The 26751-nt window shown below is 40.2% G+C and overlaps 1 protein-coding gene across 4 annotated transcripts in view; it reads right to left on the bottom strand.

The window, feature by feature from the left end:
• arhgef10 (Rho guanine nucleotide exchange factor 10) overlaps positions 1-26751 on the bottom strand; it is a 279666-nt gene that overhangs the window by 164939 nt on the left and 87976 nt on the right. For all 4 annotated transcript variants that reach the window (XM_087978293.1, XM_043679118.2, XM_087978304.1 and 1 more), the window contains 7 exons: positions 21784-21843; positions 21206-21390; positions 15787-15900; positions 6801-6909; positions 4382-4494; positions 3333-3410; positions 2484-2663 (listed from right to left, as the gene is read on the bottom strand). In XM_087978293.1, the coding sequence (XP_087834419.1) occupies positions 2484-2663; positions 3333-3410; positions 4382-4494; positions 6801-6909; positions 15787-15900; positions 21206-21390; positions 21784-21843 (839 nt within the window). The remainder of the gene's footprint in view (positions 1-2483; positions 2664-3332; positions 3411-4381; positions 4495-6800; positions 6910-15786; positions 15901-21205; positions 21391-21783; positions 21844-26751) is intronic.

Here is a 26751-nt window from a genome sequence, read left to right as displayed (position 1 = left end):
GTAAGACACAAGTAAGGATTTTGATAGAATACTCTCCACTTGCCTGGAGGGGTGCAGCTCCAATAGCATTCAAGAAGCTGAACAATAAACAGGGGAAAGCAACCCTTGATTGGCACCCCATTCACCACCTTACAGATCACTCCCTCCACCATTGATGCACAGTGGCAGCTGAATGTACTTTCTATGGGATTCAATGCAACATAAATTCCTTTGACAACACTTTCCAAACCTGTGACCTCTATCAATTTTAAGGACAAGGGCAGCAGATGCACTGAAACCTCACCAATGCAAGTTCCCCTCCAAGCCACATATCATCCTGACCAGGTTTATCACCATTCCTTCACAGTTGCTGGGTTAAACTCCTGCAGCTCCTCCTTATGGCACTGTGAATGTACGTGTATCTTATGGACTGCAATGGCTCAAGATACTGGCTCACTAACATCTTTGCAAGGACAATTAGGAATGAGCCACAAATGATATCACCAATCCATTGACTTCCACACTCCACAAACAAACAAAGGAAATTGGCCCATACAAAGAGTTATTTTGGTCAACATGATTCTGAAAGTATATGTTTCATTAAACATTATTTGTATCAATTTCATCACAACACTGCGGTTAAAACTTAATACAGAGTAAATAAAATTTACTTCTGGTCATTTAAGAGAGGGCAAGTCTTGCGAGATGTATTTTACAAACAATTATATATTACTAAACATCCCTTTTCAAATTTATACAACTGTGAGTGAAATATTGTGCGTAACTAATTAGATTCTATGAAACAAATTTTCTATGTGATAACAGCAACAGTTTCAGGCGGGACTTTAGGTGAAGTAGTCCATTTGTCCAATGTATGTTATTGGTAGGCACATCTCACATCAATAATAATCATGAATTTCATGTAGATGTGTTCTGATCAACCTGTTCGGAGATGATTTTATATAACTCGGGAGCAGGTGGGACTTAAAACTGGATCATCTGGCTCAGAGGTAGGGACACTGTGCCATGAGAGCCCCTCTGAATTTGATCTAGGCATTTTGAAATCAACCTGTTTAGGGATGTTACTACACACCAATGGAGCAGGTGAGACTTGAATTGGGGCATCTTGGCCCAGAGATAGTGGCACTACCACTATGCCACAAGATGCCTCTGAATTTGATCTATAGTTAAGTCATTAATCTGATGTAGCTGTTGACATTCCGATATTTAAGAGTCCTCCTTAGCTACCCTCAAGATTGTGGTAAGACACAATTATATGAATGCATTTTCACCGTGCTGAGAAAGAGAGGGATTCCAGGGTTTTGAGCCAGTGTTAATGAAGGAACAGAGCCAAAGTTACACCTTTGAATGGCATGCAAATTTAAAGGGGAATGTACAGGTGCCGGTGTTTCCACGTGCCTTTTACCCTTATCCTTCTTATTGCAAAGGGCCACAGATTTGGAAGGAATTATTGAAGAAGCCTTGTTGAATTGTTAGGTGGCATTTTATAGCTCGTGTGCTGGTGATGGAGGGATGGGAGTGAACTTTGAAACTGATGCTTGCATGCCAATCAAGTCAGTTGCTTTGCCTGAATCATGTTGAACTTCTTAACTGTTAATAGAGCTGCACTTACTGAGGCAAGTATGAGTATTCAATCCCATTCCTGTGCCTTAGGCAAGGCTTTGGTGATTTAGTAAGGAGTAGGGACAATAGAAGATCCAGTTTCTGACCTTTTATAACCACAGTGTGTGCATGCTTGGCCCTGTTAAGTTTCTGGTGACCCCAAGAATAATGGTGGGGGTTTTGATGATGATAAAGGTAATGAATGCTTTGCACTTGAGTGGTATCAATATTAATTCCTGCACAATCAGCCTAAGCCTGAATATTGTTCAGGTCGAGCTGGATGTGGGCAAGCATTTAGCTGAGTAGCTGTGAATGTAACTGAACACTGGGCAATCAAGTGAACATTCTCACTTAATTAATTGATTGATTGATTGTTGTCACATGTATTAGGATACAGTGAAAAGTGCTGTTTTGCGTGCTATACAATCAGATTGTACCAAACAAAATGCATCAGGGTGGCAGAGCGGAGTGCAAAATACAATGTTACAGCCGCATCGAAGGTGCAGAGAGAGAGATCAGAATTAACATTTGAGAGGTCCTTGAAAAATTCTGATAACACTGAGGAAGAAGCTATTCTTGAATCTATTTGTCTATGCATTCAAACTTTTATAATCTTCTGCCTGATGGAAGAGAGTATAACGAGGGTGGGAGGGATCTTTGATTATGTTGGTTGCTTTCCCGAGGAAGTGGGAAGTCCAATTTTCTGTTACTCTCCCCCAACCCAGACGAGAGAAAGAAAGGCAGACTAGACATCTTTGCTCAGTTGTCCCCTTTCACTCAACCTGGAAACATTTTTCCGTACCCTATCTAAATTCCTTTCTGAACAAACCCTCCCAGACCCTTTAGTCACAATTAAGATAGATTTTTATTCAATGACTTACTGAGGCAACAAAGACATCGCCAATCATTTCAACTGAGTCCCACTCAGTCACACGACTAGCTAAGGCAATCTGGAACAAGGAATGGCACTGAAGAATCTCCTTTATTCGATAAAACACTATTTTTAATTTCCTTTCACTTAATAGTTTCGGATCCATTTCCAAAAGAGGTTTCTCATAATGCTGTGCAGAGAGGAAAACAAAATCAAACCTCATGTCACTTTATCCAAACATGATTTCACAAACATTCCCAGTCTGTGTAGATCAGTACCATACACCGTGGTACTCCCAGGTGACATATTCGAAGGAATGGTGGAGACTCATGAAACAGGACAGGTGTCAGGCTTGATGCCTTCCGGTCCCTGAAATGTCCTTTGAATTAGAATGGATAGGTAAAGCATCAGATAGCCCATCCACCCTTAGACTTATTAACATCTTTAGAAGTGGTCAATCAATAGACATTTCAACACTTAATTTGGCCTCTCATTAATATTAGATGCTACTGGGAAAAACAGGATGGAGGTGAGCACACTACAACTTCATCTCAGGTGAAAAGGTAGTAAAGATGGGTACCTTCTTTGTGTTGCCCTGCACCCTCACCACCACAGATGTCCAAACCCCAAACTCCGAAGTGATTTCTTGCCTACTAGTCAAGTCAATTTTTCCAGTGACCTTGCAATGATTCCCAGGACACCACTTCGGTGGTTTGTTCAGCAGCAAGGTGGTACAGTGGCAAAAATTGTAAATAGATGAGAGGTTCCCAAAATTTGTTTTTATAAAAAATATCTTGAGATGTCATGGTGATCTGAAGTACAATAATAGAATCCAATATTTCTTTGTGCTCTGACTTACTTCTAGAATTCGCTTCAATGCATCCACATAACACTTCTCACTTTCAACAACTGAACCAAGAATATATCGTCTGACAACCTGTTTCCAAAACAAATTTTAACCTTAAGTTAGCCAGAATTTCAAGAATGTAATTCGTTGGAGACTGCATTATATTATAAACTAATATTAAAACACAAGTTCAAATGCCACAATGTGTGAACTGCTTTTCGTAAGTTTGAAGTTACCCATCAAACAGATTTAACATGTAAGTGCTACCTTTTAAACAAGTTTTGAAGCTTTGACGCAAGGCTGATCATTTGAGAGATACCAATTGTCACATAAATCCATAAATTTCAAGTATAGCTTTTTAGTAATAGACCAAAATCATTTCCACAGGGTTGATCCCAGACTACAAGCGACAGATGATTTTAATTTTGAAGGGTAACTCTTAAAACAAACAACATCAAGTTACCTGTCATAAGTATGATCTCTCTTATTCTTTAAATGCAGTTGATAAGTCACTGCACTATTAACTAAATAGTTAAACTTTCATTAAAGCCCAGGCCATATATCAATAAAAAGGCTCATTTGGAAAACATTACCCATCTAAAATGTCCAGAAAATAAGGAATTTAAACATCACATAACTTAGATAAATACATAGTACTTAACTTAACGTGTAGTTTGTATAAATTTCATTTTATTCCAGTCAAACAAGATAGTCCCTTTCATCTACACTTTAGTATTCTCTTACCATTCTCCTCCTCTTTCTGTCAGTAGTTGCTTGTTTAGTTTATGAGTTTCTTTAAAAAACAATAGCATTTAATAAAATCAGAGTGGATCTCCCTGGCTGCACTGTGCAGGTACATGTTGTGTTTTAACATAACGCTGGAAAGCAGAACAAGTAAACCTGCCATATTCTACAGGATGCTAGCTGTGGCTTAAATAAATCAGTAAATCACAGAATGTGCATGTAGCTCAGCAACCATGCCCTTCTTACATGTTGTGGCTTTTTCCACCTTTCGGTATGCAGAGTTCAGACTCAAACTACCTAAGCTCACAAACATGTACCTGCTGTGGTGTCAAACCCTCTGGCATTGGTGTCATTACTGGCTCTGGATGTTTGCAGTCAACATCAATGAAGAGATTCTGTTCTTCCTCTTCTAGACACCCAAACCTGTGATCTGAAGACAAAAGGTGCAAATCCAGATCAGCAATGGTATATTTCTATAGGTGGTAAATATTAGTGTGATAGGGTGAATATGGTGTAACAATTTGGTGCCTTTGCAGATACAGCAAGAAATCTGTCTGACTTCTGGAGAAATGAAACAATTCTCATCTCATTCTCAAATACCATGGCTTTTATTTATAAAAATATTTCTTTATCAGGAAAGTGACTGTAGCTTTTTTGTTACTTCACTATGTGCAAGATTAACCTTCCAGGGACTTCAGTAGTAGAGAGATCTTAGTTTGTGAAAATTTTGCTGCATAGTCAGTAGAAAATAGTCCATTCTTTAGCACTAAGTATAAACATTGAGAAATTTGTGTGTTCGCTATATATCTGTGTCTTATGAAGGATGCACTAGACTTGCAACGTGCCTCATCTCCATTCTCAGAAAGGCAACCATTTATGGCATGTGTATAAACAGGCCCATTGCCTGCAAGAGCCATTTCATTCTCCAATTGATTTTTGGCACCACATTAATCCTTGCTTCTTCTTTTGGCCATTATAACAAAGCTGGCACCAGAATATTCTATTTGGAGGTAAGGAGGTGCTGAATGAACTCTACGAAAGAAAAGCAATGAGGCACATTTGCTCAATAAATATATTGAAGAAATTTGATTTTTAAAAATACAGACTGCACAGTCCATGACAGATTAGAAATATCCCCCAAGAATTTCCTTGCACGGACCTACTCAAAACAATGCTGGCTTTGGCATTCCCAATAAGAAGGAGAAAAACAGTAAAATCCTCATAATACTTGAACAATTCCAAAGCTTGTGCATCCATTCCATACTGAAGAGGATCAACCAAGTAGTATACTTCTGAAAATGCCTCAATGTTATTCTACACACGTTTTCTGCTGGATTATAATTCTCACAAAACAGATTAAAAACATTGCCTTCTGTTGAGTTAAGCACAAAACTTAATTACCTCAGTCATTTCAGATGTTTAAGAAGCTACAATTCAGAATTTCTTACCAAATGAACCGTTTTTGCCCAGGTACTGTACGTGTGATTGAAGTTTGCTGCATCTTCTGATGCTAACAGTCAAACCCTGAATAAAATGGACTAGTAGCGAATAGTTAGCTTTCCCCCTTGTAATCAAGTTGATTTGTAGGAACCATTTAACAATGCACCTTCTGTCCCATCCCATAATAAAGTCGATGCGCAGTCAGTGTTTAGTATACCCAAAAGCCAGTGCTCCATCCCAAATATAACATTGTCAAGTCTTCACTCTCTTAAAAGGCAGTGGGAAACCAATTCAAAGAATTTGAGATTTTTGGCACTTGAAATCATGGAAATTTGTAAACTGCACTAAACCCAAGTTAACTTTACTGTTCCAATGAAGGTGAAGTTTCTAGTCACCAACTATTTTTGAGAGCCAACAGTTCCAACCTAGAATTGTCTACTAATATCCCTGGGCTGAAACTAGATATCAAAACAAAATTCAGAAATTAGGGAGTCTTTAGATTAGATTACCAACTGGGCCTTTGGCCCAACAAGTCCACACCGACCCTCTGAAGAGTAACCCATCCCTCTCTGACTAATGCACCTAACAACTATGGTCAATTTAACATGACCAATTCACCTGACCTGCACATCTTTGGAATGTGGGAGGAAACCAGTACCCGGAGGAAACCCATGCAGACACGGGGAGAATGTGCAAACTCCACACAGACAGTCGTCCAAGATTGGAATTGAACCTGGGACCTGGCACTGTGAGGCATCAGTGCTAACCACTAAGCCACCATGCCATAATTTTATTTTTACTTTGCAGATGGGCAAACTTTAAAGAAAATTAAGATTGAGCAATTTATTAGTTGCACTTAAACTCTCTGTAGAGTGTGCTTAGCTTCTTGGACCACTCAGGGATTGCCTACTGATTGCCTACTTGAATAAGTAAATGAAGAGCAGACAGTGAGGCTGACTCATACAGGACAGAAAGGTCACAGGTTCAACTCAGTCTGGGTTTTCAGCCAGGGCGCAACAATAAACTCAGTGGAGGTTGAGAATAACTCAGGGTTAAAGTCCTCATTGTTAATCAGAGACTTGTACTTTTAAATGGGCGAGTGTCTAGAGAGCATGGACGCGGCATTGTATGACAAAATTGAAAACATTCAGTATGCATATAGCAATCTATGTTTTTTTTAAAAATATATTTTAGCTTGGTCCAAAGGTTTTCAACCGTGCACATGGCTTCTTTGCAGAGCTTGCTAAAGTTACTCACTTACTGGTGCTGAGCGATATTTGGACTTTTCCCACTCACCTTGATATCGGTGTCTAATAAATGAACGACCCCTTTTAAGAACAGCAGCTTTGGTCTTTTCTAATCCATCTTTTGTACCTTCTTTTGCAGCTTTCATTAATTGTTGCATCTGGAAGTTAACAGAATATTTAATGTTCTTTGAAGTACGAGAAAACATTTCATTCAGAAAAATCCACATCATCAAATTCCTGATGGCTCACTGAAATCTCCTGATATGTAACTTATACTGTAGGAGTCAGGAAGTACTCTTGTTCAACTGTCTGGTTGAGCACAGAATTAATTTGTCTTGTCAAGCTTGCAGTAACGGGGCTACACTCAGCTTAATTTCCCTCCTGAATGCCCATTGAAGAACAAGCCTTTAATCTTCTATGATTATAGTGAATTTCAACAACTGCTTGTGTGTCTTCAAATGCACTAAAATGTTTCAAGGCATTTCAGAGGTGCATTATCAAACCAAATTTAAATACAAAATTGGATAAGGCGGTATTAGGCTTGATTAAAGAGGTAAATTTTAAGACACATCTAAAAAAAAAAAGAGAATGGAAGCAGAAAGATTTAGGGAGGGAATTTCAGAGATTAGTGTTACAGAACCTGAAGGTATGGCCTCCAATGATGCAGTGATTAAAACTGGGGAAGTACCAGAGGCCAAAACTGGAAAGACATAGCTGTCTCAGAGGGTTGTTGGCCTAGAGAAAATATCAGGGATAGGTTGGATCACAGCCATGTAGGAATTTGAAAAAAAAGACGAGGATTTTTAAATTGTGACATTGCTCAATAAGGAGCCAGATCAAGGCAACATGTGAAAGGTCTTTGATGTAAATTCAGCTATGGGCACAGAGATTTTGAACAATTTTAAGTTTATGGAGGGTTCAAAGTGAGATGCTAGGCACTAAAATAGATAAAATGATTTGGAAGTGAACATAGGAGGCATGATTAGTTTGCAGATGACACCAAAATTGGAGGTGTAGTGGACAGCGAAGAAGGTTACCTCAGAGTATAATGGAGTCTTGATCAGATAGGCCAATGTGCTGAGGTGTGGCAGGTGGAGTGTTGCTGAACAAAGAGACCTTGGAGTGCAGCTTCATAGTTCCTTGAAAGTGGTGATACAGGTAGATAGGATAGCAAAGAAAGCATTTGGTATGCTTGCCTTTGTTGGTCAGTGCATTGAGTATAGGAGTTGGGAAGTCATGTTATGGCTGTACAGGACATTGGTTAGGCCACTTTTGGAATATTGTATGCAATTTTGGTCTTCCTGCTACAGGAAGGATGTTGTGAAACTTGAAAGGGTTCCGAAAGAATGTTGCCAGAGCTGGAGGGTTTGAGCTATAGGGGGAGACTCAATAGGCTGCAGCTATTTTCCCTTAAGCGTCGGAGGCTGAGGGGTGACCTTATAGAGGTTGATAAGGTCATGAGGGGCATGGATAGGATAAATGGACAAGTCTTTTCCCTGGGTGAGGGAGTCCAAAACTAGAGGGCATAGGTTTAGGATGAAAGGAGAGCATTTTAAAAGGGTCCTAAGGGGTAACATTTTCATGCCGAGGGTGGTGCGTGAATGGAATGAACTGCCAGAGAAAGTGGTGGAGGCTGGTACAATTACAACATTTAAAAGGCATCTGGATAGGTACATGAATAAGAAGGGTTTAAGAGGAATATGGATCAAATTCTGGCAAATGGGACTGGGTTTACTGAGGATATCTGGTTGGCACGGACGAGTTGGACCGAAGGGTTTGTTTCTGTGCCGTTTATCTCTTTGACTCTATAAGCCCCTAGTTTACAATGGCATGGATGAGGGCTTTAGCAACAGATGAACTCAAGCAGGGACAGAGTCAAGTCACAATTTGGTGATTGAAGTCGGCAGTCTTCGCGATGATGCAGATGAAGTTGGCATCAAATATAACACTGTGAGCAACTTGGTTCAGACTCAGTTGTCAGAAGAAGGTTGGAGTCAGTTACTGGGAATAGTTTGTAGTGGACAATAGCTTCAGTCTTCCCAGTAGTTAGTTTAAGGAATTTGTATCCACCACACAGATAGTCAAAGATAAGGTCACTTAGACATAAAAAATTTAAGCAGAATTAGGCCATTCAGCCCTTCCTGCTGTGTTATTTATTAAGCTAATGATCAGATTGGCCTTGACTCTAATTTTCTGCTTGCTCCCCCATAACTCTAGTATCCTTTATAATTCAAAAATCTGTCTAACTCAGCTTTGAGTATATTCAATGATCCACTCTCCACTGCTCTCTGGGAAAGAGAATTTCAATGACTAACAACTCTTGTAGAGAAAAAGTTTCTTCTCATCTCCATCTTCAATAGGAGACTCCTTAATTTGAAGCCCAAGTTCTAGATTCCCCATATGAAGAAACATCTTCTCAGCATCTTCGCTGTCAAACCTCCTCAGAATCCAATGCATTTCAATAAGATTCTGTTTATTCCTCTGAACTCCAATGGGTACAGATGCAACTTATTCAACCATTGTTCATAAAAACAATCTCTTCAAGCTTTCAGTGCAAATATACCCTGCCTCAAGTAAGGAGACCAAAGCTGTATGTTATTATGTTGGTCTGGTCACATCAATGCTCTGTAAAGTTGTAACCATACTTCCTGATTTTTATACTCTATTTCCTTTGCAATAAAAGGATCATATTCCATTTGCTTTCCTAATCATTTGCAGACGTGAAGACTAATTGCCAGTCATACTTGGTCAAGGATGCCCAAAGCCTTCTGGACTGTAGCATTCTGCAGTCCCTCTCAATTTGAATAGTATTAGGTTTTTCTTTTTTTTGCTGGAAATGGGAGTGGATTGACAGGGAAAAGGTGAAGAACAAAGAGAAGGGCCTATGATTGTTTGGAAGGCAGGAGAGTTCAAATGCAAAATGGTAGGCAAATGGGAACTACCATACATCAGGAGCATCTCGGAACTGACAGCCAGACTACTGCGACCCCTAGGACTCATAACGGCACACAAACCAACAGCCACGCTCAGACAACAACTCACCAGAACGAAGGACCCAATACCCAACATGAGCAAAACGAATGTAGTGTACAAAATCCCATGCAAGGACTGCACAAAACACTATATAGGACAAACAGGAAGACAGCTAACAATCCGCATATATGAACATCAACTAGCCACGAAACGACACGACCAGCTATCCTTAGTAGCCACACACGCAGACAACAAGCAACATGAATTCGACTGGGACAACACTACTATCATAGGGCAAGCCAGACAGAGAACAGCCAGGGAATTCCTAGAGGCATGGCATTCATCCACAAACTCCATCAACAAACACATCGACCTGGACCCAATATACCAACCACTACAGCGGACAGCTGAAACTGACAAGCGGAAGCGGCAGGGACAGACCACTATAAACACCGGAGGAAACATCAAAGAAGCGCTTCGCAGGAGGCTCCCAAACACTGATGATGTCGCCTAGCCAAGGGACGAAACGTTTGCAACAAAAACTTCCAGCTCGGCGAACAGAACCACAACAACAGAATTTCTCATGCCCTCACCAGCTGCCATATTCAAGAGATGACCCTCCATATTTCCAGCAACTCCAGTTCCATACCATCAACAAATGCTACTTCCTTCCATCTCCCCTTTCAACATTTTGATGGAACCAATGAACTCCTTAATCATGCCCCACACTTTACCCCAAACTCCCTGGCATCTTCCCATGCATGTGCATGGGATGCAATGCCTGTCCTCTTGCCTCCACCCTTTTTGAAATCCAAGGCTCCAAACTCCAGGTGAAACAGAAATTCTCTTGTACTTTTGATTGACTAAACTGCCTTCACTGTTGATTATGTGGTCTCTCTAGAATACAGGGTGATCACACTTAACGTCATTGACCACTTGGCCAAACACATCAAATATTTGATATCTCCCATTTTGACCACCTAACACCGTTCTCATGAAATTCAATGCAAGCTTGTGGAACGGTACTTCACCTTTCAATGTTATACTTGCAACCCTTCCAGACTCATCATTGTGTAATTTCAGAGGATTTTGCAATTCCAATTTACTCAAATCCAATTCCAATCTAGACCCATCTTTTGATTCTCTCTTTATCTCATCATCATCATCACCTGTTGCCTTGCAATGTCACCCATTTTGTCATTTAATGTTTGCTACCTTTCATTGTCTCATTCTGCCTGCCCACTTTCATGCTTATTTAAAACCCGTTTCATCTCGCTTCTGATGAAAAGTAATCAACCAGAATTCTTTTTATCTCTCTGCAAATAGGTATAATAGGACTTTTTATAGTGCAGAATATTATAGAGAAAATGAAGTAGCTTTTTTACTTGAAAAGCTAAACTTGCAGAGATAGGGGGGATGGGGCAATTATGTAGGACCAATGGTTAGTGCTTTCAAAGAACCAGTATGGATACATCACGACAAATGGCCTCCTCCTTTACTGCAAGATTCTATGGATTTTTTTTTTTAAACTTAGATGTGCTTTTAATTTTATATCAAAACTTGGTACAGACATTTGCATTCAAGTCATGAGTTACTGGGGAAAATCAAATTGTAATAGAAAACCCATCCTGTGTGTTTAAACAACTTCACCTATTCATGCATAAAGACAGATTGAATGAACTAATTGTGCTGCCATGGAATCACCTATGCAGAATTAATAACTAATAATTAACACACAATAGAGAAAATATTCCATAAAAATGGATGAGAGATGTTGACTGAACTGCTGATGCAGTTTGTTTTGATACTAAAAAATTGGAACTACAATATTATTAATTAGTAATTCCACATCACAAATCACTTTACTTTATGGATTTCAGGTAAAATCTTTACACAGTTGACAAGAACGTAATAGACCGACTCAAAACCAAATTGGTTGCAAGTATAAATGGAGGACTCTATGTCCCTGTCACCATTAAGAGTATAGAGAAGGCAGTTCAAGGTCTTGTTTACTTGAACATAAATCGTCTTATTGACTTTATCTCAGATAAGCAATGCAGTTTTTCATTCAAATTCCTAGCAAGTGGAATTGGATTGTGGCACATTGGATTACGACACAAGAGGTAAAACTTTCTGGCAAAATAAAGTAAATGAACAGAAAATCTCAGCAAATGCTAACGCTTATTTAAATTTGTTCCCAAACAGCTGTACACTGATGCAGTGATTTGAAAAACAGCATGCCAATTAAAAATTGACCTGATTTAAAGTATTAAATGACAAGCTACAGCAACACTGCAAATGCGCACAACAGATGTTCACTGTCTCTGACAAACATTTCATGATTGGTACTGTAGAATTTATGCTGCCTACTCCCACCTCTGAAATGTGCTTCAACAGGGTATTATTAGGCCAGTGCAAAAAAAACAAAGTATTTGTGTTTTGTAGCCAACAGATGTCCATCATAAGGTATATAATTAACAATACAAGGCTTTGTTCACTATCTCCCCCTCAATGAACTTCCAATGTGATTCAAGTTCCTCACAAGCAACAGTATGTGAAATTTCCCAACACATAGTGACACCTACTTGCATGCATGGATCTCAACTGGACACAAGCTCAGAGTGTTAAAGTAAAGGCACAACTCCAAAAGAAAAATCTTGAATTTTTTTTGGTTTCTATTGGCAAAGATCATATTGGGGGCGGCATGGTGGCACGGTGGCTAGCATTGTTGCCACAGCACCAGGGACCCAGGTTTGATTCCAGCTTCCGGCGACTGTCTGTGTGGAGTTTGCACATTCTCACCATGTCTGCATGGGTTACCTCCGGGTGCTCTGGTTTCCTCCCACAATCCTAAATGTGCAGGTCTGAATTGGCCATGCTAAATTGCCCATAGTGTTTGGTGCACTACTCAGAGAGAAATGGGTCTAGGTGGATTACTCTTAGGAGGGTCGGTGTGGACTTGTTGGGCCAAAGGGCCTGTTTTCACACTGTAGGGAATCTAATCTAATGTTTTGTATTAGATACAGCTGACAGAAAACAAAACCTTTTAAATCTAGTCCTTGAAAGTTGCAAATCAAGAGAGAAAAGACTCACCTTACTAGAAAGAAAAATTAACCAAATTGCAAACACCTTAAAGAACTTTAAGGTTTACCAGGATGTTGCCAGGTATGGAAGGTTTGAGTTACAAAGAAAGGCTGGAACGTCTTTCACTAGGAGGTTGAGAAATGACGTGATAGAATTAATAAAATAATATACATAGGGTTAATTGTACTTGTCTTTTCCCTAGGATGGGGGAAATTGCAAGACTAGAGGGCACATTTGTAAGGTGAAAGGAGAGAGATTTAAAAAAAAAGAGGCATTTTTTTACATGGAGATTTGTTTGCATGTGGAATGAACTTCCTGAGGAAGCGCTGGATGTGGGTACAATTCCAAGACATTTGGATAGATACATGAAAGGAAAAGTTTGGAGGGATATGGGCCAAGAGCAGACAGGTAGGACTGGTTTAATTTGGGATTATATTCAGCATGGACCAGTTGGACTAAAGGGTCTGTTTCCATGCTGTATGACTCTATCACTGGAAAAGTTCAGAACACAGTCCTGAAGAAGGATCACTGGACTCAAAATGTTAGCACTGCTTTCTCTCCACAGATGCTGCCAGATCTGCTGAGATTCTCTAGTAATTTCTGTTTGTGTGTGTTTCATATCTCCAGCACTGGCAATTCTTTATTTTATTTTAAGGAAATCCTAACTAACAATGTACATCCTTTACTAAAGTTGATCACTAATAGGACCCAGTAAAAGGTCAGGGTAATGGGGTGGGTAAAAAAAAACATTGGAGGTCATAATCTGGCTCTAAACAAATAACAATTGAACTCTACATTGAGTTCTAGAGGTTGTAGAGTCCTCAAACAGAAAATAGGATGTTGTTCTTTGTGCTGAGGCCCACTGGAACACTGCAGCCGGCCAACATCAAAAATGGGAACAGGGTGGTGTGTTGATATGGGAGACATCTGGAAGTTCAAGGTCTTTTTAACAGACAGAATATAGCTGTTCTGCAAAGCAAACACCCAACCTAGAGGAGACCACATTGTGAGCAGGGAATACAGAAGACTGAATTGAGTAAACTGCTGCTTCTCCTGGAAGGTGTGTCTGGGGCCTTGGATAGAGAGGAGGGAGGAAGTAAATGGGCAGGGGTTAAACCTTCTGCAAATACACGGAAAGGTACTGTGGCGATGTGGGAAGGTAATCGGGGCTGGAGGAGGAGAGGAACAGACTGTCCAGAGGGAACAATCCCTGTTGAAGACTTCCAAAGGTAGGGAGAGACATGTGCATCTTGCTGGAGGTAACAGAAATGGCAGCTTATGATTCTTTGGATGCAAACAAAGTAGGATGGTAAGGACAGACCAGGAAGAAACCTGGTTAAAGCAGCGATTTAACTGCACTTCATTCAATTTACCACATGGTCACTATTGTCTCTCAGTCATGAGGCTCTTTCCTGCTCACCAGGCTTATTAAGCAAACACGGAAGGTGACAAGTTGATGCCATTAAGTGGTTACCCATGGACCTTCCTTGGCTAATACTTCATTACAGAGTGGGGAGGAGATAAGCCTTTACTGCACGTAAAATTAAAAAAAAACTTTTCATTGTACCTAGGTACATGTGACAACAATAAATCAAATCATGAAAAAGGGGCACGTTTCTCTGTAAATTATTTCTTTTGTATTTCCATGCAAGGAATTAACCCCAAATAATAGATAATGCTTCTAATGCCTTCTAATACTGCAGGTCAGTCAATTCATTATCTCTCCTTGGGTGAGTGGACTGTTTAACCCCTTTATATTCTTCATTGCCAACACAGCAGCTTTCTTGTTTTTCACGGAGGATTACACCCAAAATTTTAACTTCTCCTCTTATTCTTCACAGTTGCCGAAAAGTCTGATGCACAATTCCAGCAATTTCATTTAAATCACAAGGGAAATGGATAGGGGCGAATAACCAAGGTGTTTTCCTCAGAATAGGGGAGTCCAAAATCAGAGGGTATAGGCTTAGGGTGAGAAGAGAAAGGTTTAAAAGGGATCCAAGGAGTAACTTTTTAATCCAGAGGGTGGTGTCTGTATGGAATGAGCTGCCAGAAGAAGTGGTGGATACTGGTACCATTACAGCATGTAAAAGGCATCTAGATGAGTACATGAATAGGAAGTGTTTGGAGGGATATGGGCCAAATGCTGGCAAATGGGACTAGATTAATTTAGGATATCTGGTTGGCATGGATGAGTTGGACCAAAAGGTCTGTTTCCATACTGTACAGCTCTATGACTCAAATTTCCAACATTGTCAATTATTTTGTTTTTCTTTAGTCCTGATTTAATTGGGAAGACAGCAAATGACTTCCCAATTATTACATATTTTCTCTCTTATGTAACTGGCAACATCAAGCTATCAAGTACTTCCCATTTTGTTTGAAAACCAGAACAATTGGTAATGTTCCATTGTATTTTAATTACATGCATTCCTTTAAACAAAAAAATAATGCATAATTCATAAAGAACTTGTTAAAAAATATTATATCCAGATAGTTTCCTTTGCAAATATATAACACTGACTGCTTTTCAAGATGACAAATACAGACACAAAAATAAATGTGGAGCTGAATGGATAGAAATGTTTCTCAGCTGCTGTCCAATTATGCAAGAAACACAATAATGCACCAGTGTTTACCTACACAATGAAAAAGAATTTGTGGAATCCACTGAGTAATATCAGAGAAGTAAAATTCCATCCATCTAGAAGAGCCAATTTCATCCTTAGAGGGAGCATTGTGACATTCGGGCAAAAGTTCAAACTATCACTAGTCATGAAATGCTGAAAACACTCAACACAGGTCCTTTCATAAACCATCAATTGCCAGTTTTGATAAAAGCACAGTTGAGTTTTGAAAGACATGTGTAACTTTATTCCTTAAAAAAAAACACAACATAATCTGGTTGATTCTTTTTGAAATGTAACAATACTATAAACTCATGTTCAATTCTAACACTAGTCTCCAAAAGCAGAAAATACCTTCCTTTCTTGTTTCTGCTTCAGTTGTTGAAGTTCCACACTTCCCACTGCATTTGCCAATTCTTTCATTTTCTTCTCGTAGTGTTCTTTTAAACGACTCAGGTCCTGTGAAAGCTAAATCAAACACACTTATTCTGCTTCACATGCATGTTAGTAATCTTTGGACAACCATATCCTGGTATTTTAAAAACAAATTTTGGAATTCAAGAACATACTTTGCATTATTTGTTTGCCAGACATGGATCACTTGGTAGCACCACCGGCTCCGAATCCGCAAGTTGTGGGGTCACGTCCCACACCCAAGACTTCAGCGAAATAAAGCTAGGTTGACACTTGAATGCAGTACAAAGTGCACGCTGCCTCATCAAAATTTTCATCTATTAGATCAGACCTGGGCCCAGATATTCTGTGAAGTGGCAATCACAGTCAGATTGCCACTTCGCTTCCATTTTTTCCCTGTTAGCACTGAGCTTCAAACTTCTAGCTGGGAATTCCAATTAGGGCTCCTTCTGAAGTGTGAAATATACCTGAAATCAAAACAGTAATCTCCATCGTGCACGATAAGCTGGGGGAAATCAAAGCACACCCATTTTTTTACAGCAGCCAGTGTGCTATGTTCTGAGATTTAAACGGTCAGCAGCACATCCAGTAGCTTTTCAAGGATAAGCGTGGGGTCAGGGTGCCAGTTAATTGAAGGGTTAGGGTGTCAGACTGGTGGAGTACCAAGTAAGTGATGGAGTGCTCAGGGTAGGTCATGGTGGGACCGTGCAGCAGCAAAGGGGAATATCAGGGTTGGTGGGAAGGTATGGTGTTGAGAATTGGAGGGGGAATGTAGCTCCCAGACATTCAATCTGGTGGGGTGGAGGCTACAATTGGTTCTCAGGGATTCAGGCTCGTGGGTGACGGGGATGTTAGGTTTCAAACCAACATTCAAAGGGGTTTGCAATCATTTCTGGGCTGGGGGTCCGGATGCACAGGGGAGGGAAAAAAATTGGTCATTGGGAGTACACAGGAATTAAGGGGTTGGTGTTGCTGGTGTGTGGTAAATTGGAGACTCAGCTTAACAGATTTTCAGGAGTTACACTTGGTTTTGAACTGTCTAACTTTTCATGGGTAATTATTAACTTAACAGAAACAGCGCCTCCAATGGATTATTTCAGAGGTTTACCAGATGCAGGTTAATTGTCCAACAGAATCTTCAATTCCCACCAAGGTTACAGTGTCTGGGGTTCCACAGGGTCCTGACTGTACAACCCCCATAGCTTTCTGGCTGTTGAAATATCCAGGCAGTGATACACAAGTCATGTCAGCTCCTCACATAGCCTAAAAACCACACAACAGAGTCCTTCTCTGCAGTGTCCTCAGCCAACAACATCACTAAAACAATTAATCTGGTTATTACCACAGCATTATTTGTGAAAGCTTGCTGTGTTCAGACTGGCTACAACGTTCCTACTTGAAAACAAAAAGTGTAAAAGCAAAGTAAAATGAAGAACTACACTTGCTGGAAATCTGAAATAATAAACAGAAATTTCTGGAGAAACTCAGCAAGTCTGGCAGCATCCGTGGAGAGAAATCAGAGTTAACATTTTGGATCCAGACTCAAAATATTAACTCTGCTTTCTCTCCACTGATGCTGCCTGACCTAAGCTTTTCCAGCAATTTCTGGTTTTGTTTCCGAAGGAGGGTAACTGGATTCAAAATGTTAACTCTGCTTTCTATCTCCACAGACACTTCAAGAGTAGTCCATTAGAACAACTTAAGGTTGTGAAATGAAGAGACCTTGGAGTGCAGGTTCATAGCTCCTTGAAAGTGGAGTCGCAGGTAGATAGGATAGTGAAGGAGGTGTTTGGTATGCTTTCCTTTATTGGTCAGAGTATTGAGTACAGGAGTTGGGGGGGGGGTCATGTTGCTGCTGTACAGGACATTGGTTAGGCCACTGTTGGAATATTGCGTGCAATTCTGGTCTCCTTCCCAATGGAAATATGTTGTGAAACTTGAAAGGATTCAGAAAAGATCTACAAGGATGTTGCCAGGGCTGGAGGATTTGAGCTATAGGGGGAGGCTGAACAGGCTGGGGCTGTTTTCCCCTGGAGCATCGGAGGCTGAGGGGTGACCTTATAGAGGTTTACAAAATTATGAGGGGCATGGATAGGATACATAGACAAAGTCTTTTCCCTGGGGTCGGGGAGTCCAGAACTAGAGGACATAGGTTTAGGGTGAGAGGGGAAAGATAGAAAAGAGACCTAAGGGGCAACTCTTTGATGCAGAGGGTGGTACGTGTATGGAATGAGCTGCCAGAGGATGTGGTGGAGGCTGGTACAATTGCAACATTTAAGAGGCATTTGGATGGGTATATGAATAGAAAGGGTTAGGAGGGATATGGGCCGGGTGCTGGCAGGTGGGACTAGATTGGGTTGGGATATCTGGTCGGCATGGACGGGTTGGACCAAAGGGTCTGTTTCCATGTTGTACATCTCTATGACTCTATGTTATTTTATTTGCAAAGTCAATGCACAAGTATATTTCATTCAGAAACCTAGACTCTAATAATTTCACAAAATGTAGTATTACGCAGGCAGTCTAGCCTAACTGGTCTCTATTCTACATCCAGTCATTCAAAAATATTGCAATGTAGCAAAAATATTTTAAAAGGGGAAATTACTATGGGAAAGTTGGGATAGAACCAAATTTATGAGATTTTTCTCAGTGGAAAGAGGAAATCTCTGGCCTTTAAAGAAAAAATTCCTCTCAATCAGCTAAAAAGGCAGGTGATCCCTGCTGGAAAATAGCAGCTTGATCGAATTGAGTAGCTAGTCAACAATCAATCATAGCAACTCAAGTCAGGTTTCCTCTGTGTCTAAATGAAGAAACAAAATTGGCAACAACTCACAGTTTTTGTGCCAGGTGACTACTTCACTGATGCAGAATTTGAGTTGGGGGGGTCCAGATCAGGCAAGTACATCCACATTGTAAAAGTTCAAGGAGATAAAATACAAGAGATAATTTTTTTTAAAAACTGTGTTGCTGTTAAACAGGCATAGGCTGTTGGAGCAGCAGCTGACAGTAATGTGCGCTGTTCACAGAAAGTATATTGTACACTTCCAGCAGGGGGCAGATTTTCTTTGAAAAAAACTCAATTCTACCTGTTTGTGCATCAGAGTCAGGAGCTCATTTAGTGCCCATCCAAAACTACCATCGATACAATAAGCAGAAAACAGAATAGAGTGGATCTTGACGGCCTACCTGCTGTCTGTGCAGTAAAAACAACAGAGAGTATTTTATAACTACGCTTCTCCTTACTAACTATATGGTCCTCAATTCTGGGAACTGGCATAGCAACTTGGCTCTAGACATACATCAAAACAGTTTCATCAAACTGCTTAGAGGTATACCAAAACAGCTCAACAACGTTGATGCCTGCAGAATTTTATGTTACTCATGGCCATTTTGTTGATAGGTGTGGAATGATCAACCCCATATTTTAAGATGAGAAAAGAAAGATCTATTAAAAAAGACCCGAGGGGCAAATGTTTTCACACCGTGGTTTGTGTGTGGAATGAACTTCCAGAGGAAGTGGTGACTGTGGATACACTTGCAATGTTTAAAAGACATTTAGCTAAATACATGAATAAAACATGTTTGGATGGATACGGGACATGTGTGGGCAGATGGGACTAGTTTAGTTTGTGATTACGGTTGACATGGACTGGTTTGACCGAACGGTCTGTTTCCATGATTCTGACTATTGTTTTCTTGCCCCACTGTTTAGATACAGATATTCACCTCGCAACAACTGTCATGCGGAAACCCCGTAAAATAAACCCTGTCGGTTTGCTAGTGGATTCCCAGGGGAGTCATAGATCATACTGAAGATCATACTTGGGTGCAACCAGTCCATGCTGACAATAATCCCAAACTAGTCTCACCTGCCTGCGCTTGGCCCATATCCCTCCAAACATTTCTTATTCGTGTACTTCTCCAAATGTCTTTTAAGCATTGTAATTGTACTCACATTCACCACTTCCTCTGGAAGTTCACTCCACACACAAACCATTCTGTAAAGAAATTGCTCCTACATTCAAATGCATCCACTGACAGATCAGGGGACAGTGTGTGTGGAAGGGGTTGGGGATGAAGCCTCCTATTGCCCATTTCCCTTGCTGCCCACCTTCTCTGCCTGTTCCAACATGGCCTCACCATCCCCTGAGCCCACTCCCATCATCATTCACTCTAATGTGTATGTCACTCTTTCTGATTGGTGGGACATCTAGCCCCAGAATTCTTGATCCCAGGGAAGACCTGCCTCTAATGTGGAAAATGCCTGATTGGCACTTAATCCATCGAACTTCCTGTAAATGCCAGCCCCTCTGGGAGGTGACATACCATTGCACTTAGTAGCATTGTTGATATTTAGAGTTCAATGGCCAGCAACATTTCAGTGTTGCTGTGCACCTTTTAGTATGGCCTGTCATTGGATCTTTAGAAGTACTTTATAAGGGCAGGTGGGAACAGTGAATCATATAAAGTCATGCACACCTTTCCAATCATTTGCAAAGAGAGGAGGTCTTGCAATGCATTGAGTAGCGCCCCTCCCTCTGAACCCGGAGCTCCAGGTTGACGTTCCACTCCAAGACTCTATCACCAAGAAAGATGTATCCGTAATGCAGCCAAACCAGGTTGAATATCAACTTGTAAACCCTTCCAACCTACTCCAAATGCAGGTGGCAAGAGTGGGGAGAGATTTCTGGTCAAGCACGTGATGGAAAGAATTGGGCCCTCAACCATCACTGTCCACAACACGAGGTTATACTGCGGATGTATAAGTCTTTACTGCAACAGCAACTTGGACTCAGGGGGTCCTGACTTTGACCTGCTCATGGTAGAGATGGCAGACCTATTTCAGGGACAGAAGGTGTTATGTGTTGAATAGAGACAATTAGATACAATATTATAGAGATTTTAAATAATCTGTTCAGATGTGTTATGATCCACCTCTCAGTTAGGTAGGTCCTGGGCATTCTGGCTCAAAATACAGGAACATTATCACTGACATACTGTTATCTGAAATTAGTGAACTTATCAAATTTAAAACCTCCTCAATCCTTACAAACACCACTGCTGTCTGCAGGGTTCCTGGATCAACAGCTTAGATTCCAGGGAATGCCACATCTCCAACTGTTCTCAAGCTGTTTGTCCTTTGACAAATTCAAGATATACAACTCCTAGTCAATCATTGAGTGACTAAAACAGAAGGACATTCAATCTGAGCATAAGAAATATTAACCGCTCTCTAAAGCTATTTTCTTCTAAACAAAATGGACATATTCTTCAACCAGTTTTTCCATTTAGAGCTTGCTTCTTCTTTGTGGATTCAAACTTTAAAATGATGGTCATGGTCTGCACACGTGGTACATACATGTATCTTGTTCTTGTGAGATTTGCCTTGGAGGAATGAGTTGGGAATTCCATTTTCATTCTTAGACTCGCCATCACTTTGCTCATCATAGCTCTCAAACTCACTGGAGCTCCAACCATAATCCAAAGAACTTGTTGCAGCTTCATCCCCATGTTCCACATCATCATAAATTAGTTCTTCTGGATCTGATGACAAGGGACCAATAACTGGTATTTACTTAACTGACATTTATAATTGAAAAGAAAACTCATTTTCACAACATTGGAAGATCCAAAAATTGATGTTGATATTTCTAAAGGTAGGAACACATCTAAGATGATTTCTATGTTTAGAATAAATGCACATATCAATATTTCAGACATTGTACAATATAATTAACAAATTACATTAATAACTAGAGCTTAATTTTGTTTTCAAAATGTATATTATTTGACATTGTGCTAATTACAATAGACTTGTTTTGTCACTGCAGCAAACAATGCTTTTCAGACGAGAATGTTCTTTGATAACATAAATGTGGATTGTACCGAAGACAAAATGGTTATTGCAGAAATAAATGTGCATTAACCAGCATTTACCTGTTGCTGATGCATCAGAATTTTCTATTGGCACATCATCATAAATCACTTCATCCTGACCTGTGAGACATGACAGAAATTACTTAGATAGATTGGACTTAAAGAGAGAGAGAAAGAAAGATAAGTAGACAGAGGGAGATAAAAGAAATGGAAAGATTTTTTTTTAATTAATTCTAGAATAACTGGAATCTGAAGGACTGAGTTTCAGCACTTTTAAACATCTTTGAGCCAGAATGCTTATTTGCCAGCAGTTGAAACCTATCTCTCAGGTAAGAATTCAATTACACCGGAATACAAAAGTCCTCAATTTGACTTTCATTAGCATATATTGAATAAATAGTGCTGTTTAGAGTTATTCCACACAATTCAATGTTAACAGTGTGAGATACTGTTTAACTTGGGCCTCTGGATGGGCAAGGGAACTCAGACAGCAACTTCCTGATTTCTATAAATAACTGCATGGCTGCAGTTACTGGGAGTTAGTCCAATTTACACTTAAACAGCAGAGGCAGATGGTCTCACCATTATTCTTATTGCCTAATCCAGCCAGAGTATTTCTCATTCATAGGAAAACATGTGAGATGTTGCTTATGTGGGTGAGAATGTAGGCAATAGGATTGACTGTCACAATTTAAACCAGGGTGAGCTTGAACGAGGGGTAATCGTAATGCTCATACAAATTTCTGATACAGCAAAATTTAAAATATTCAGCACTTGGGAAAGGTGGGCTAGGCTGTGGCAACGTGTTGCAATTACTGCAATGCAGACGATAATTCAAATAATTTAAAATATTACTAAAGAGAGAGCAGTCTTGCACATCAATACGTTAATACCCTCTGGCATGCCCAGACTGAATGGGGGGATGACGGAGATCCAATCGTAACCTTTAAAAGGCAAATGAATATCAACTGGAAAATGTGCATGTAGGATACACAGCCAGAGAATAGTACAAATTGGATTGCTAAATGCTAACTTTCTGTGCTGCGTGATCTTAACAACAACAACAAAAATGAAAGATGATTGAATGATGGCAGAAAGTGCTAGTAGTAATGACCTTCCAAAAAAAAAAGAGGTCAATCTAAAATAAGTTTTAAAATAAATATGAATATTTGATAGAAGAAACTGGGAGAGACAACAAAGGCTTAATGTACAACTTCGAGGGGACTAAAGGAGCAGAGGGACGTTGGGCTCATGAGCCGATTCTCGGAAGGTGGCAAGACAAGTTGAAACAGTTGTTAAAAAGACTTATAGTTGCAACTTTATTGCTGGAACAGCACAGCAGGTCAGGCAGCATCCAGGGAACAGGAGATTCGACGTTTCGGGCACAGGCCCTTCTTCAGGATTCCTGAAGAAGGGCCTGTGCCCGAAACGTCGAATCTCCTGTTCCCTGGATGCTGCCTGACCTGCTGTGCTGTTCCAGCAATAAAGTTTCAACTTTGATCTCCAGCATCTGCAGACCTCACTTTCTCTCTCCAAAAAGGCTTATAGGATCCTTGGGTTTATATATAGAGGCATAGTGGAAAGAAAACAACGACCTCTACAAATCATTGGTCAGATCACATTTGGAGAATACAGTGTTCAGTTTTGGACACCTTATTTAAGGAAGTATGTTAAAGTCCTGGAGAGAGTTCAAAGGAGATTTACCAGAATGATAACAGCATCGAGGAATGTTCAATACAAAGAAAGAATAGAAAAATTGGGCTGAGTCTCCTTGGAATGCAGACGATTAAGAGGTGATCTTATTGAGGTGTTCAAAATTATGAACAATTTTGACAGGGTAAAGAAGAATATTCTTTTTACATTAGTTGGAATTGCTCCTGGCATTGGTTGTTCGATTATTGAAGATCCAGCTCATGTTATTCATTTGGAAGATTTCACATAGTTCATGGGGGCTCAGTGGTTAGCACTACTGCCTCCCAGAGCTCGGGACCCAGGTACGAATCCTACCTTGGGTGACTGTCTGTGTGGAGTTTGCACATTCTCCCAGTGTCTGCATGTGTTTCCTCCCACAATCCAAAGATGTGCAGATCAGGTGAGTTGGCCATGCTAAACTTCCCCTAGTGTTAGTCAGGGGTAAATGTAGGGTAGGGGAATGGGTCTGTGTGGGTCACTCTTCGGAGGGTCGGTGTGGGCTTGTTGGGCTGAAGGGCCCGATTCCATACTGTAGGGAATCTAATCTAATCTAATATTCTAAAAGCAAGACCAGTGCTTTTAGAATATGTCCAACAGGTCATTGTGTCACTAGTACTGAACGCTGATGTTTTCATAAAATCATTTGCTTTATAAATCTGACTGTGGTTCAGTTTAAAATGTGTTATGTTGTCCTTAACAATGAACAATGGAATAGCCTAGTTATGGAGGTAGTTACTCAACTTTGCATCAAACCAGAACACAGATTTGTTAGATTTATGTTTAACTTTGTTGTAAATGTAATTCCTGTATTTTGGCTCTGGGCATGCAATATTTTATAGCCGTGATGATTTTGGGAAGGAAATGTGTGTTAAATTTGTTCTTTATTGCCTAAAAAATGTTAAGACAAAAACCAGGGATTTTTTTGATGATATTCTTCAGGTGTTTTCATGCTGTGTGAAAGATGCAAATGTGGTCAGCCAAAATATTCTCTTCAGGAACTATTTAACATTTTCACTGAGCAATGCAGTTAGAAGTTTCGGTGAAAAGGTTTTATCCAAAAAGTGGTAAGAACGCAGAGCTCACCGTAACATAGGGAATGGTTGAAGTAAGTAGCGTGCACATGTTTAAGATAAAGCAGATGTCCAGAAATATACAAGAGGGAGAAAGGATTATAAAGTTACGCTAAGACAGTAGTAAGGGGGAACAACTCATGGAATTTAGTATAAATCAGTTGAGCCAAATAACTTGATTCAGTGCAGTAAATTCTATAGATTTGCATAAACGGTTTTGGGTGGGAACAAAGCAGTAGAATGGGTTTGAGAAACGTATCAGCTATGAACAAATACCAGAGCAGACACAGCCAAATGGCCCAATTCTGCTCCTATATCTAATGATCTTTAAGGGAGACTTTTATATGTATCCAGTTACAAACTATTTTCTTGTGGTATTTTTTTCAAATGTATGAGGGCAACCGTGGAACAGGTGATCCTTTCCTGTTTATCTTTTGTACGTATACAAATTTATTTGAAATTTCTCTCTGCTCTGTTTGTGCAGGGATTAAAACATTTTCCTTTTTATTTGCTTCACATTTATATAAATTATTTGGATGTGGACAAAGTTAAAAATCACAAATCAACTGCTGGCACAATTTGGATGTGAACATAGGAGGCATAGTTAGTAAGTTTGCAGATGACACAGAAATTGGTGGTATAGTGGACAGTGAAGAAGGTTACTTCAGAGTTCAACGGAACCTTGATCAGATGGGCCTATGGGCTGAGGATTGGCAGATGGAGTTTGATTTAGATAAATGTGAGGTGCTGCTCTTTGGAAAGGCAAATCAGGGCAGAACTTATACACTTAATGGTAAGGTCCTGGCGAATGTTGGTGAACAAAGAGACCTTGGAGTGCAGGTTCATAGTTCCTTGAAAGTGGAGTCACAGCTAGTCAGGATAGTGAAGAAGGCATTTCGTATGCTTGCCTTTATTGGTCAGAGAATTGAGTACGTGAGTTGGGAGGTCATGTTGTGGCTGTACAGGACATTGGTTAGGCTACTTTTAGAATACTGCATTCAATTCTGATCTCCCTGCTATCAAAAAGATGTTGTGAAACTTGAGAGGATTTAGACAAGACCTTCAAGGATGTTGCCAGGGCTGGAGGATTTGAGCTAAAAAGGGAAAGACTAAATAGGCTGGGGCTATTTTCCCTGGAATGTCAGAGGCTAAGGGTGACTCTATCGAGGTTTACAAATGAGGGACATGGATAGGATGAATAGCCAAGGGTCTTTTCCTCATGGTGGAGAAGTCAAGAACTAGAGGACATACATTTAAGGTGAGAGGTGAAGGATTTAAAAGGGATCTAGGTGCAACGTTTTCATGCAGAGGGAGGTGTGTGTATGGAATGAGCTGCCAGGGGAAATGGTGGAGGCTGGTACAATTACAACATTTAAAAGGCATAGGGATAAGTATATGAATAGAAAGGATTTAGAGGGATGTGGGCCAAATGCTGGCAAATAATATCTGGTTGATGTGGATGAGTGTGCTGTTTCCATGCTGTATAGCTCTATGACTCTGGTATCTCAGCAACTAGGGTTTACAATATCAACATCATCAGTAAGAAATCTAGGAGTGAGGTTTAGAGAAATTTCTTCACTCTGAGTTGTTAGGATTTGGAATGTGCTGCCTGGGAGAATGGAGGTGCAGAAAGCTGGATATATAATCAACAGTGATGAATTTAGAGGGCTTTAGAGGTAGGGCTGGAGAATTGAACTAGCTGGATAGCTCTTTCGGGAGCCAGTACAGACACAACACAGCACATAACCAGTCTCCGGACTCCTCATAGCCCATCCACCACCGACAAGGTACAAGTTAGGAGTTTGATGATATATGTTGCACTTGCTGAACGCACACAACTCCAATAATATTCGGGAAGCTTGACATCATCTTGGACAAAGGACTCGCACAACTGATATCCCATCCATCATTTGCAGTGTTCACTCCCCTCACCATAGGTGCATATTGACAAGATGCACAGCAGTAACTCACTAAGGCTCCTTCAAAAGAACCTTAAAATCCACAAACTCTATAATCTGAAAAGTCAAGGGTAGCAGATACATGGAAACACAACCTTTTTCCAGGTTTCACTCCAAGCCACTCACCACTGACCTGGAAATACGTGGCAGTTTCTTCACTGTCACTGTCTCAAAATTCTGGACTTCCATCGTTAATTACACTGAGACACATGTACACCTCAGAAGCTGCACCAGTTCATGAAGACAGCTCCCCAGCAGCTTCTCCAGGGTAATTAGGGATGGCAAATAAGGAATTATTTGCCTAACCA

Source organism: Chiloscyllium plagiosum, unplaced genomic scaffold (assembly GCF_037043375.1).
Source record: "Chiloscyllium plagiosum isolate Xiang-an unplaced genomic scaffold, Cpla_swu_hap1 HiC_scaffold_3, whole genome shotgun sequence".
In the NCBI taxonomy this organism is placed as follows: domain Eukaryota; kingdom Metazoa; phylum Chordata; class Chondrichthyes; order Orectolobiformes; family Hemiscylliidae; genus Chiloscyllium; species Chiloscyllium plagiosum.
The sequence above is the reverse complement of the archived record's forward strand: the minus strand, read 5'-3'. Positions and strand labels throughout refer to the sequence as shown.